Raw genomic sequence first — 13230 nt, forward strand, 5'->3', positions numbered from 1 at the left:
GATACTTCTTCTTCATGTATGCAAGGTTAGAAAAATTATTTTCACACAAATATATTATGCAGAAGAGAAATAATAGCCTGATAGATTTTCTACGAATTGTGGATATGTATTCCTCACGCAGAACCAAAAGTGAGAAAGTTTATTCCACCTGAAGGCAAGTTTTATGAAATTATTGAATATTTCCGCAGGTTGATCCTATTCGAAGAAGTCAACGTTTTCATTTCCTGAATTTCTTTATAGCTAATGAAATGGATCGTTTGTCCAGTCAGTTGACTGTAATGAAAGATTAAATGGCATTGTATGATATAATATTGTATTCTTCATAACGAAATGAGGAATCAAATTGTAGTTCAAAAACTCAGTTGCGGACCCTCGACTATTAACTTTCGGACCTCCAGAGTCCGCGGACCACAGTTAAAGTTTACTGATCAAAGGCATTTGCACTATGGTACCGCTTTCCTGATGTATTCGTAATTAATAATTATTATGTATCAGCTGTATACTGATCATCCAATTTGACAAAGACTGACTTTCTTGTTATGACTATTTCTGACATAGAAGTTTAGATTATTTATCACGCTATTACATAACGTGTAGTCACGATTGTCTATTTCTAGCAGAAACATCGATCTGTAGAAAGGTTATTGTCCAGTTCCAACTACACGCACGCTCTGAATGACGGCCACTGAACATGAGTGTATTATAAGTCTGGTTTGAATTCCAGCTCTTGATTGGTCAAAATTTGTGTGACGTTCACCAATAATGTTGACTTTCGAAGAAGGCAAGGCAAGGCCATTGGCGATTGAACGACTGCTTTTCTCGCAACAGTCAGTAAACGTGTGTGTCGTCTGCAATGTTGAAGTTGTGGAGCTTGGTAGGTTATAACTAATTTTTTTTTTTACTACAGCAACAGTAATAGTTTTAAGTTATATAATAGTATGTCTTAAGCTATCTGTAAACGTTTTCATGTGTGAAGAATATTTCGTAGTACTAAATCATTAGATTATAGGCTTTCAAACGATGCAGTTTGACATTTTAGTTCTGCCATATCGTAGCTTACGGAGTTAGGAAGCGCGTAATCTTTATTTCGTATGAATACAGCTATCATAACCAGGAAATGTTTAATCGTAAGCGCTTGAATAACATCAGTATATTAATAGAAACATATGAAAATTACTCAAATTTACATCTTCATTCATCATGTTTAAGAAAGGGGCAGTGCCTCATATGTGACAATTCTAAATAAATTATGTAGGTATAGGCTACGAATTCCAGCCATAATTAAATATTTAACTAGTAAGTATTGCCACTTAATGTTTTATTTAACCATTTTTTACTTCAGATTATTAGTATCTTGTATGTTACGTATTTGCGATACAATTACCGAGGGTTATATTTGTTTTTTTATAGTGAAGAGAATGGTGCACATTCGTCTGTGTGTGAGGCTGTGGAGAAAATCATGACATTTCTCACAGTGGGCCGAATTAAGGACATGCCGATATCCAGACTTCAGGAATTTGTCTCTCTCCCTTTGCAAAGGCTGGATTGGAAGTGGATTCAGAAGTAAGTAGTGTGTAATTTATTTCAGTCTGAACTTTTTTGTGTGTGATTATAATAATTAGGATACATACACCGGTGCTGTTATATGAATCAATATAGACTATTTTCAAAATTCACAACTACATTTAATAACATATTTGGTAAAGAAAGAATTTCACACTATAACCCTAATATAGGACTGACTGATGGATATAAAGTACTTAGTTGTTTTTATTTGCAATATGCAGGTGTACTTGAAGCACATATTATGATATAAGCTATATTTTAGAAGTGCTTGTATTTCTCAAGTTGAGATACGCTTACACCCTGATTCAGTCTGACCGACGTTTCTTCGGTTTTTTTCTTGAATATCTTTTAAAGTTATCCAGCGTTAGGGGTAAATAAATTAAAACATCTGTCTCAACATCTTTGGTATGGATAGTTACTCATTCATAAATCAATCAATCTTCTTAATGTATCCAGCTGTTTGCTGACAACATAAAGTCCACTATAGTCCACTGTAGTCTGTTCAGTTGTTGTTTTTCACGAGAAATGAGTGGTGTTTTGATCGGTGTACTGCATTTATAAAGAAACATTAGTTTGTAATAATAGAAGATTGTAATTTTTTTCCTTCCCATCTTGTCAGTGTTGTAGCACTAATGAGTGATGAAAATTACATTGATGTAGACTAATTAAAGGTTTCTGCCCTTTACACATAGAGTTTTCTATAGTGGAAAATTACCTAGTTTAATTAATTATATCATGCTAATTCTTTCACAGATAAGTTATACTGAAATATACGATAAATTGTCGAAGTCTACAGCACATATTTTCCAATGTTAGGTCATCACATTTTTGTGAAAAACCTATCATTGCATTTGGATGCTTCAGTTAAGTGTTGAAATTTAAAGAATACATTATGCATGAAGTCAGATATAAGTAATACATTTAGAATTCAGTAGTATGCTACTGGCCTATGTAATAGCCTAATAATTGAAAGCTTGAGTTTATAAATGATTACCTCTGTATGACCCATGTGTTCTCTACATTAATTTTCTGTGACATGATTGAAGTGACAATCCGTATAACTTTCACAGTGTTACATAATCAGTACTGAATTTTAAAATTTAATGATATTAATTTTCAGATTTACTCTTATGAGTTCTTATAAAACAACTTGTCTTATTTGTACTTTGAAGAGGTGGCAATTTTATATAATTTTGTGTCAATTGTGAATATTTATCCAAATCTGCACTTCAAACTAATATAGAAAAGCGAAAACTAAGATCATTGTGTTTTAATTCACTTAGCGAAACTCGTAGTCTACATCGTCATTATTCTGTTAGGCCTACCTGTTTTAAATGTCGTATGGGTTTAACCATAGGATTCTTTTTACAAGTACACTTTACGAAAGCACATAAAAATAATTGAAGCAACTGCAAGGTAATGGTTGGTGTGGACTGAGTGATGTAAAGTGAAACTACTATTTACGGTACTAATGATTCGTCAAAGGACAACTAATTAAATTATCGATCTCAGTTTACTAAAAAATGTAATTTTGTGTATATTTCCATTCCAGTTGTCTAATGTAAACATAGGTTTCTGTATTCAGGAAATTTGTCAGAATTATGTCGACTGAGATGTCTGTATTACAACTTTGTATTCCAGTATGTATATTATTGGATCAGACATACTAATTAATATCATATTCTATAGGAGGTGTAATGTAAATTTTATTCTCAAAATTAAACTCGGGCGCACACCCTGAAATATGGTTTGAGGGAGGGGGCTATTTATAATCGTGTTATAAAACAACATTTTATAATAAGCTGTACTTTCACAATTTTTTTTTTCATTGGGCTGCAGCAGTATATGGCACAAGAAACACATAACATAAAAAATTGAAGGTAATTCATATCTTTATATTTTTTCCAAATGTGTTACAATGATATTTTTAAACAATACATAGCATTAACAGTGACCCAGCTTTAGCTAAAACATAATGTTCTTCTTTTTACAAAACGAAGTTGAGATTTCTTGACTTTTTTCTTCACCATAATGTCAATTGCTTTCTCTAAGTTGACAGAAATGTCTCTGTATTTATTCATATTTACAAGACCATTCAACCTAGTCTCTTCCATTGTGTTCCTCAAGTGAATCTTCATTCTTATCAAAGTTTGGAACATTTTTAGGCTTGTTAGTGGAAACTGACAAAGACGAAAAGATATTTAAAAGTACATGCACATTGACACTCAGGAGGAAATTAAACTCAGAATAAATATGGGAAATGCCTATTATTATTCGGTTGAGAAGCTTTTGTCATTTAGTCTGCTGTCAAAAAATCTGAAAGTTAGAATTTATAAAACAGTTAGGCTATATTACCGGTTGTTCTGTATGGTTGTGAACTTGGACTCTCACTTTGAGAGAAGAACAGAGATTAAGAGTGTTTGAGAATAGGTTCTTAGGAAAATATTTGGGGCTAAGAGGGATGAAGTTACAGGAGAATGGAGAAAGTTACACAACGCAGAACTGCATGGATTGTATTCTTCACCTGACATAATTAGGAACATTAAATCCAGACGTTTGAGATGGGCAGGGCATGTAGCATGTATGGGCGAATCCAGAATTGCATATAGAGTATTAGTTGGGAGGCCAGAGGGAAAAATATCTTTGTGGAGGCCGAGACGTAGATGGGAGGATAATATTAAAATGGATTTGAGGGAGGTGGGATATGATGGTAGAGACTGGATTAATCTTGCACAGGATAGGGACCGATGGTGGGCTTATGTGAGGGCAGCCTTAAAAGCCATTTGTAACTAAGTACATATACATTTAGGAAGAAACTGTTGTCACAAATGTTCAAGGCATCAATTAATTACATATTTTACTGTAAAATATCTCTTCTATTGGATGTCTTAGCTCCATACTAGCTGTGGGCATAATCTGGAATCTGTTATACCATAGTTCAAACTCAGCTATCGAACAGTTAAGCCCAATGCCATTCAAATCGGTTGTGGCTAGTTTAAAAAATCTTTCAATATCCTAATTAAATGTATTTATACCAGTAGGTAAAGGGCACACAAAACTGTTGAGGATATCTCTCTGTTTACTAAATCTTACCCGAAGGTTACTGAGTAGGCAATCTATCCATGGGAGGAAAATTGCATGCCAGAAGTACTCATCGACGTTCTCAGCTGGCACATTTGCTCTATGAATTTGTCGTCCCTTCACCATCCTTGGTATTGTTTCCAGCTCTTTCTTAAACTTTTCAAATAGGCTACTGTCTTGAATTCGTCTGCATTTTCCCTCGTTGTGGGTAGCAACGGAATTATTTCCTCCGAATATGAAACAGCAACTGCAAGTTCAGCATATGTTGAGGTTTTTTTTTTTATATATAAACACAAAGGTAAAGTGTGGCTCAATAACTTTTCAGCTGAGAACAGAACTGTAATAAATTCTGGTTGCTTTGTAGCTTAGAGAAGAAGAAATGCATTAGATGAGGTATCTCTGTCATCAAACTGTATAATATCTTCCAGCACTGCAGTCACAGAATGCAATAGTTGAATCACAACCAAGACTGCCTCGTGTCTTTCAACAGCATCGTTAAATAACCAACTAAAAAAAATCTTAACTTTTTGCTGCAGAATGATTGTCGTTTAGGTATGTTAAAATTCATATAGCTTCTGAACAGTGCTAAGGCAGTGCTTTTTGAAGGTCATTTCCAAAGAGTCTGAAGTTGCTAGGTTCAAACTACGTGAACAACAATGAACATAGAGAGAGCCTTTGAATACTGTTAAAAATATATATCTGTATGCCTTTGAACTGCACTCACTGTATTCTTCACCTGACATAATTAGGAACATTAAATCCAGATGTTTGAGATGGGGAGGGCATGTAGCATGTATGAGCGAATCCAGAAATGCATATAGAGTGTTAGTTGGGAGGCGGGAGAGAAAAAGTCCTTTGGGGAGGCCGAGACGTAGATGGGAAGATAATATTAAAATGGATTTGAAGGAGGTGGGATATGATGATAGAGATTGGATTGGTCTTGCTCAGGATAGGGACCTATGGTGGGCTTATGTGAGGGCGGCAATGAACCTCTGAGTTCCTTAAAAGCCAGTAAGTAAGTAAGTATGCCTTTGAATTCTTCGCTCATGCACAATGGCATAGGCAGTCTAATTGTTTTGGTTGGGCCAGATATGCGGAATTTAGAAAGTACCTGACCCATCTCCTGACAATGCCACTGCCGTCAACTCTCTTGAAACTCATTCTCGGAAGTCTTATTTAATAACATGCAAAATTATGATAAACAATCATGCAAGGCATACCTATACAAACGCCATCAACATATTGGAGGCAAATGGACAACTGTTCTTTCATCCCTTGGTCCCTAGCTTCGTCTAGTAGTAAACTATATAAATCACGTTAAATGATAAATCGGTAATAATCAATGACTCATAGCTTACCACTTAAATAAAACAAGGTTTAATAGTGGGTTATAGACTTAGAGCCCGGAATTTTAGGTGCTAAAAGATAAGAATGACATTGAGTGTAGATGAATAGGTGTGGTGCCTGTGAGGAGGGTTTTAAGCCTAGTTCACAGGAGTCCCATATGTAATAATAGACAACAGAATCACAAGGACTGGTAATGAATCTTGTAAACCGTGTGCTAATTCGTAAGAGGTAGTTAAGAGGATTAGACCCTTTAACGGTACCAAAAGGAAAATACTGAATAACAAGAATGACGTGTCAAAGAAGTGGGGGCATGGCTTCTATTTTATAAACTATACCGAGGAACAATATTAACTTTTAGCACCTAAAATTTCGGGCTCTAGTTATAGTTAATCATATTCCTTTGTAACGGGAATTTGGAAACGACAATCTACAAAACAAAATTACACTTTTCAAGGCATTTTTGACTTCTTATCTTAATTCTATCGATTGTAACTATTGCTCTGGATCGATGGTTTATTTTTAATATTGAGTGTTTCCCTCCCCCCAAAAAACGCAAAAATTCGTAAATTTTTTGGGTGGGCCTGGGCCCACCTGGCCCACCTGCTGGCTACGCCACTGCTCATGCATGCAACTGCATCATAACCCCGACCTATTAAGGAAAGTAGTATCTATGCCTCACTCTTGCAATCCACGAAGAAGTGTTTCTGCTACATTCTTTACTGTTGTTTTGTCTAAAGGCAAAGATTGAAGAAAGACTTTATGAAGAGTATAGCCTTCCTTAACTTCATATTTAATATAGCTTATATATTGTAAATGGATAGTGAACTGTTTTTTACAGGAAATATCAGTGCTTTCATCTGCTAAAACAGAGAAACAATTCGCACTGTTTATCTCATGAATAATTTTTTAGTAATACAATTATTATTACAGGCTTCAGTAATCTGGTTCTGAACGTTTCAACTTATGTATGTGACATTTTTTTGACAAGATTGAAAATGTTTCCTCAGAACTTCATCACCACTATTTTTTATTTCTCTTGGTAGGGTTCGAAAATGTTCATTTTAATTGGTAGGTTTATATTAAATTCACCATAATCTATATGTCCTCACAGAGGATAGTTTCACCGCCCACTTGAAATCACAGTTCCCATAGTGGATTTCAACATTAACCTGTTTTGTGCTGTCTAATTTACTAGCGATTTATCAGTAGACTTTTATCAATGTAATATTTTCACTCCGCATAATCTTCAGTTAATCATCAGTCTTTAAAGTGCTCATTACAGTGGTACCGGTAATGGTCTTCTTTCACCCACAAAATTCATCTGTAACCAGTTCATTACTTTTCTGCGAACTTGTCATGCTGTACATACTTCATTAGGAGTAAAAATCGTGCAAACCTTGCAGTAGGCACTATCTTCACTTTGAGATTATTGTACTGCTTAGTCAAGAAAAGGAAAATCTCCCTTTCGACCACCAGTCTGCTGACAAAGGAATTCAATAAGATTTATAGGACCTAAAATCCGAGTTCTAGACATATGACTTAATTCTGAGCATACACTTGTGATTGGCACATCGCTGGTAATGCTATGATCTGACAGAATGAACATACTCCATGTTCACTCATAGCTTTATTCGAAGACTCACTGCTTGTTATTTCAATTCCACTATCATCACACTGTTCAAAGAAATTAGTTATTCTGTCAAGTTTTCGTTTCTGAAACTTCCATTTGCTCGATAATTAATATAAAAATTAACGAAAATTGGGCACATAGTAATAGTAACTGTTCACCAATGAATTCACAGTTTGAAATTTTCAACTAATCTTTCGTATAGGAATTGCATATAAGTAAATAATGTATTGCTGTCTTAGGTAACTTATCAAGTTGCTAAGTGATTATTTATTCACATATTAGCATAACAAGTAGAATGCTTTAAAATGATTAACGTTTTCGGCATTGATATGCCATCTTCAGATCGTTATGAGTGATGTTGACAAAGTATGAACACTTTAAAAGTTAATATACATTCAGTTTCATGGTTAAAACAAATCATATAAATAGTTAAAATATGTAAATATAATTGATTAATGCTAATACTTCAATAGTTTAAAATGTGACACTTAAATTAAAATATATAAAACACCATGAATATAAAAATGGTTGTTGCTGTAATATTATACGTTGATTCTTGTAACATGTGCTAATGACAAACTGTTCCAGAAGGAAGGAAAGAGCTCGTTACATGTTGTGTGATTCAACCAGGCCTTGTGACTGCAAATATTCAAACGAGAATTAATACAAAGGGATTACTATTATGTTTTAAGTCGAAGATTGTTTGTAAAAGTTAATAATTTTAATATGTACGAAAAATGTTTTTATGTGTTAGAAATTACGTTACTTCTAGTGGGGGAGAAAGAGAAAAAGTATTTTCTCTCTCTCTCTCCCACTTGTATGTACGAAAATATTTTCTCTCTTTCTCCCCCACCTGAATTAACGTAATCTTCAACACACAGAAACATTTTTCGTTCATATTAAAATTATTAACTTTTACAAACGTTCTTAGACTTAAACCATACCGGTAATAGTAATTTCTTTGTATTAATTCTCGTTTGAATATTTGCAGTCACAAGGCCTGGTTGAATCACACAAACATGTAATGAGCCTGATTCTTCCTTCTGGAAGAGTTTGTCATTAGCACATATTACAAGAATCAACGTATAATATTACAGCAATAACCATTTTTATATTCATGGTGTTTTATACATTTTAATATAAGTGTCACATTTTAAACTATTCAATTATTAGCATTAATCAATTATATTTACATATTTTAACTATTTATATGACAATTGTTTTAACCATGAAACTCGTTATATATTGACTTGTAAAGTGTTCATACTCTGTCAACATCACTTATAACGATCTGAAGATGGCACATCAATGCCGAAAATGTTAATCATTTTAAAACATTCTACTTGTTATGCTAATATGTGAATAAATAATGACTTAGCAACTTGATAAGCTACCTAAGACAGCAATATATTATTTACTTATATTCAATTCCTATACTTTAGCTTATCAGGAATTACACAATATACTTACCTATAGTCTTTTGCAGCTCAGAAATCCAGTACTGGTAATAACCAGACATTGGATTCTAGGGCAAATGCCTATTTTGTTTCTTTAGGAGAAAAGTAAAAATAATTATTAATATTTGTGTTTCATGGAAATTGAAAGGTATTCAAAGAGTTTTACAGTGCCCTAAAATGCCCTAAAACGGTTATTAGAGCCTAATTTGTTAATATTCGCCTAAAAATGCCTAACTCACTGTAAAGTTTCGCATTTTACTCTTACTTTTTATAATTTATACATGCATTCACTGCGAAATTTAAGGCATTTAAAAAGTGGAAAGTTTGCTTCACACCGGCCATGAAACCATTGATAAAGGAAACAAAATGTTTTGAATTTCACGACACTCGCAATAGATTTCACCGAATTTAACATGTTTGGAGGAATAAATGCCGACAAAGAACCAACCTTAGTTTTGAAGCAGGCAACAATCACAACATGTGCTGCTACCGATTCAGAGATATACTATACTATAAAAATGACTGTTTTCGGTCTGAAACCGATTAGCTGTACTGCCCTTCAGAGTGTCATAAAATCACAATTTTGGGAGAAAGAGTGTTTTTGAAATATTTATGAAAAGTCGTAAAACTGCGAATTAGTAGGGTAAACCGTTACAAAATATTTAAAAGAATTGCCCTCCTAGTGTTAACACTACCAGGAAATGCAACAATAAGTGGAACTTTGTATTTTTGTCCAATTGAATCTCAATAACAACGGTTCATTTGAATGCTTGTTAACAGTTGCTCTTTCCCTCACCTTATTTGTGTTGAGAAGTTTTGAGCAGTAGGACGTTTCCCTGTGAAGTTTAACGCGATAATGCCGAAAAATATAAGTGCAAAATCTACATTGATCCGGCAATGGCTAACAGAATATTCAGAATTCACTTATGATGGAAAAATAATATTCTGCAAGATTTGTAGCAAACAGGTATGTAACAATAGTTGAAATATATAAATTCTATTAATTTTAATGAGTAGGCCTATAATATTTATACATTGACTGAGCTATCCTGAGGTATAATTCTTTTTAAGACCACTACACTTTAACCTTTTAAATTCCGATAGTTAAAGTATTTGCAGGTCATTAACATTTTGATTGTTCGAACCCACTAACTTTGTGATAGAAATACGGCAATACAACAATTAGGATTTTATTTTAATTCAGTTTACTTTACATGTTTAGATTTCGCAAGAAAAGAAGTGCCACCTAAAGCAGCATGTGCAAGGAGCGGCTCATAAGGCTAAAGCTCAGCAGAAAAATCAACTGCAACAAACTTTACTAACACAGCCTACTTCATCCAATCTCAGCAGCAATTTCTATGCTGATTTAACCAGAGCGTTTGTTGCTGCTAACATTCCCTGGAATGCAATTGAAAATCCGGTTTTAAGACAGTTTTTACAAAAATACTGCAAACAAAATATCCCATCTGAGTCGGCCCTAAGAAAAAATTACTTAGACAGAATATACAATGAAACTTTAGCTTCCATTCGGGAGGATATAGGTGATTCTTACTTATGGGTCTCTGTGGATGAAACCTCAGATCCTATGAATAGGTATATAGCAAATATGGTAGTAGGAAAACTTAGTCCTGATGGACCTTCGATTCCACACCTCGTATGTGTTAAGGAACTTTCGAAAGTGAATAGCCAAGCCATTGCTTATTTTGTAAATAAAGGCCTACAGTCTTTATACTCAGGTAATATAGACGATTCTAAAGTTCTGTTGTTTTGTACTGATGCTGCCTCATACATGGTTGCTGCAGCTCCAATTCTTAAAACATTTTATCCTAACCTCACGCATGTAACCTGTCTAGCACATGGCCTTCACAGGGTTTCTGAAACAATCCGGAATGAATTTCCTCTTGTCAATTCGTTTATTTCTAACACAAAAAAATGTTTTTGTAAAGCCCCATCCAGGATTTCAATATTCAGAGAGAACTTTCCAGATATCCCACTCCCACCTCAGCCGGTTGTTACACGATGGGGAACCTGGATTCAGTCAGTGGTGTATTATTCTAAGTATTTTAAAGAAGTGGTCACAGTTATTGATAAATTACCTGAAACTGATAGTGCAGCGTGTGTGAAAGCAGTGAAAGATTCTCTGAATGACTCACGAGTGGAAAACGATATTGCCTACATAACATCAAACTTTTCTTTCATACCTGCAAGCATTGAACAATTAGAATGTGAAAAACAATCTCTTTGTAGCCAAATAGCAATAGTAAAGGAAGCTCATGTGAACATACATTCTGCTTTGGGCGAAACTGGGAAAAAAAGTTAAAAATAAGTGGGATAACGTATTAAATAAGAATGTAGGATTTTCATTGTTGGAAAAAGAATCAAGAGTGATATCGGGGGAAAGTGTAAATGTTCCAGTAAGTATTGATGTTTCTATTGTACCTAATTAAAAATTTACGCCTCTCACATCAGTTTCGGTTGAAAGAAGTTTTTCTGCTTTCAAAATGATTCTCAGTGACAAAAGGCAAAGGTTAACTGTGGAGAATTTAGAAAAAATTCTGGTGCTGTACTGTGCAGATAATTATGGAACTGAATTTCAATAACTTAAAATGAGTAATCTTGATATCAATAATCATTATTTCATTAGTTTCAATATATTAAATTTGTGCAGCTCTGTTTATAAATATAATATAGTATTCTTTTGTAATGTTTAAACATACTTTTTTGTGCGTATTTTAGTGTATAACTAAAAATTTCAGTGAAAGAAATAAGTATGATACCTTGATGTGCCTAAAATGCCTATTTTCATTAAAATAGAGCCTAATTTTACAAATTTTGAGCTTATTTTAGGCGCCTAAAACTGCAATTTTTAGTGCCTAAAAATCCGATATCTAGTAATAACTTATACTGCATGACAATTATAACAATACCGAATTCTCGCGGTGAATCCATTCACTGACGCAAGAATGTGCATTGTGATTGGTAATTTGTGTGCAAGCGTAGAAGCTTTAAGAAGCACAGACTGTATCGCTGTGATATGATTGGCTGGTGGGCATGGTGGAGATATCAGGTGCGCTCTGAATAAAAGTTACATAACTTCGAAAATTATGGAAAGTTCGAGCTTTTTAAAATAGAAGTATGTTGTGAAAAGTCCATTCGCTTACAGGCCTATTAAAAATACATTTTTCAAAGATCACACACTTTTCACAAAAACAGATATAGATACGTCGAGACATTAAAGAGCTTTCTTTTTTCTCTCCTCTTTCCTTTATGTACACCTCCTGTGTGGATGCGCCACTGTTTAAACTTATTTATTTAATTCATGCTTCAGTGCGCCATAAAAGAATCTGAAACTGAGAAAGAAACCATGTAATTATAAATAAAGTACAGAGCACCATAATTGAATAAATATGTGAAATAAATAACGCTCTTAAGTGTCATTTTTGTGAAAATTGTGTTTTTATTGGAATAACATTTTATGTACCTTATAACATAAGAATCAAAGTTCAGACTCGTTTCTTTGTCGTTTTATTAGGTGTTCATAGATGATGGAACGTGTATATGCATCAACATATATTATAACTCTTTTTCTTGAATGTTTTGAAAATGGCACTTCAAGTCTTCAAATTTAGTCTCTCATTCTAATGCTGATTTATCTATTGCATCTATGGTGCTTTGACCCATTTTTAGGCCATGGCCTCTCCGACTCTCCTTCTCCACTCTTCTCTATTTCCTATGCTACCTTCCAGTTGCGAACAGAGAGCAGGTTGGCAGCATCATTCCAAATCAGCATTTTCTATATACTACAGGGTCTGCCAAAAGGACTTTTCCTTCCAAAATATCCCTAGAGTACTTTTTGAGAATGTGTCCCTGTTCCATTTTTACAAGGTGTCCAGCCCATTAGATTTTCACACATGAGATAGTCTCAACTGTGTAAGTTTTCACTAATTGAATGAGCTTTCTAGGAATTCGAAATTGTTGTTGCAATATTTTACCAATAGTAGCTGTTTTAATTGAATCATACACATGCTAGACGTCCACAAAGATCTGAAAAAATCCATATTTCCTTTTCAAAAATTTTTCCATTATCAGTTTCATTGAAAATATTTGGTCCGTTGTTAATCTATTCTTCCTGAAGCCCGCTTGATATTC

General features: G+C 34.0%; 1 protein-coding gene across 2 annotated transcripts in view; it reads left to right on the forward strand.

Annotated features, from left to right (window-relative positions):
• Positions 1-802: 802 nt before the first annotated feature.
• The window catches only part of LOC138700977 (monocyte to macrophage differentiation factor 2), a 133861-nt gene continuing 121433 nt past the window's right edge, over positions 803-13230 (forward strand). Inside the window, exons 1-2 of one of the 2 annotated variants that reach the window (XM_069827432.1) lie at positions 803-874; positions 1411-1563. In XM_069827432.1, the coding sequence (XP_069683533.1) occupies positions 1460-1563 (104 nt within the window). In that variant the 5' untranslated portion in view covers positions 803-874; positions 1411-1459. Of the gene's footprint in view, positions 875-1019; positions 1297-1410; positions 1564-13230 lie in introns of those variants that run through there. The other variant, XM_069827441.1, reaches the window with a different exon arrangement.

This window comes from Periplaneta americana, chromosome 1, assembly GCF_040183065.1.
Source record: "Periplaneta americana isolate PAMFEO1 chromosome 1, P.americana_PAMFEO1_priV1, whole genome shotgun sequence".
In the NCBI taxonomy this organism is placed as follows: domain Eukaryota; kingdom Metazoa; phylum Arthropoda; class Insecta; order Blattodea; family Blattidae; genus Periplaneta; species Periplaneta americana.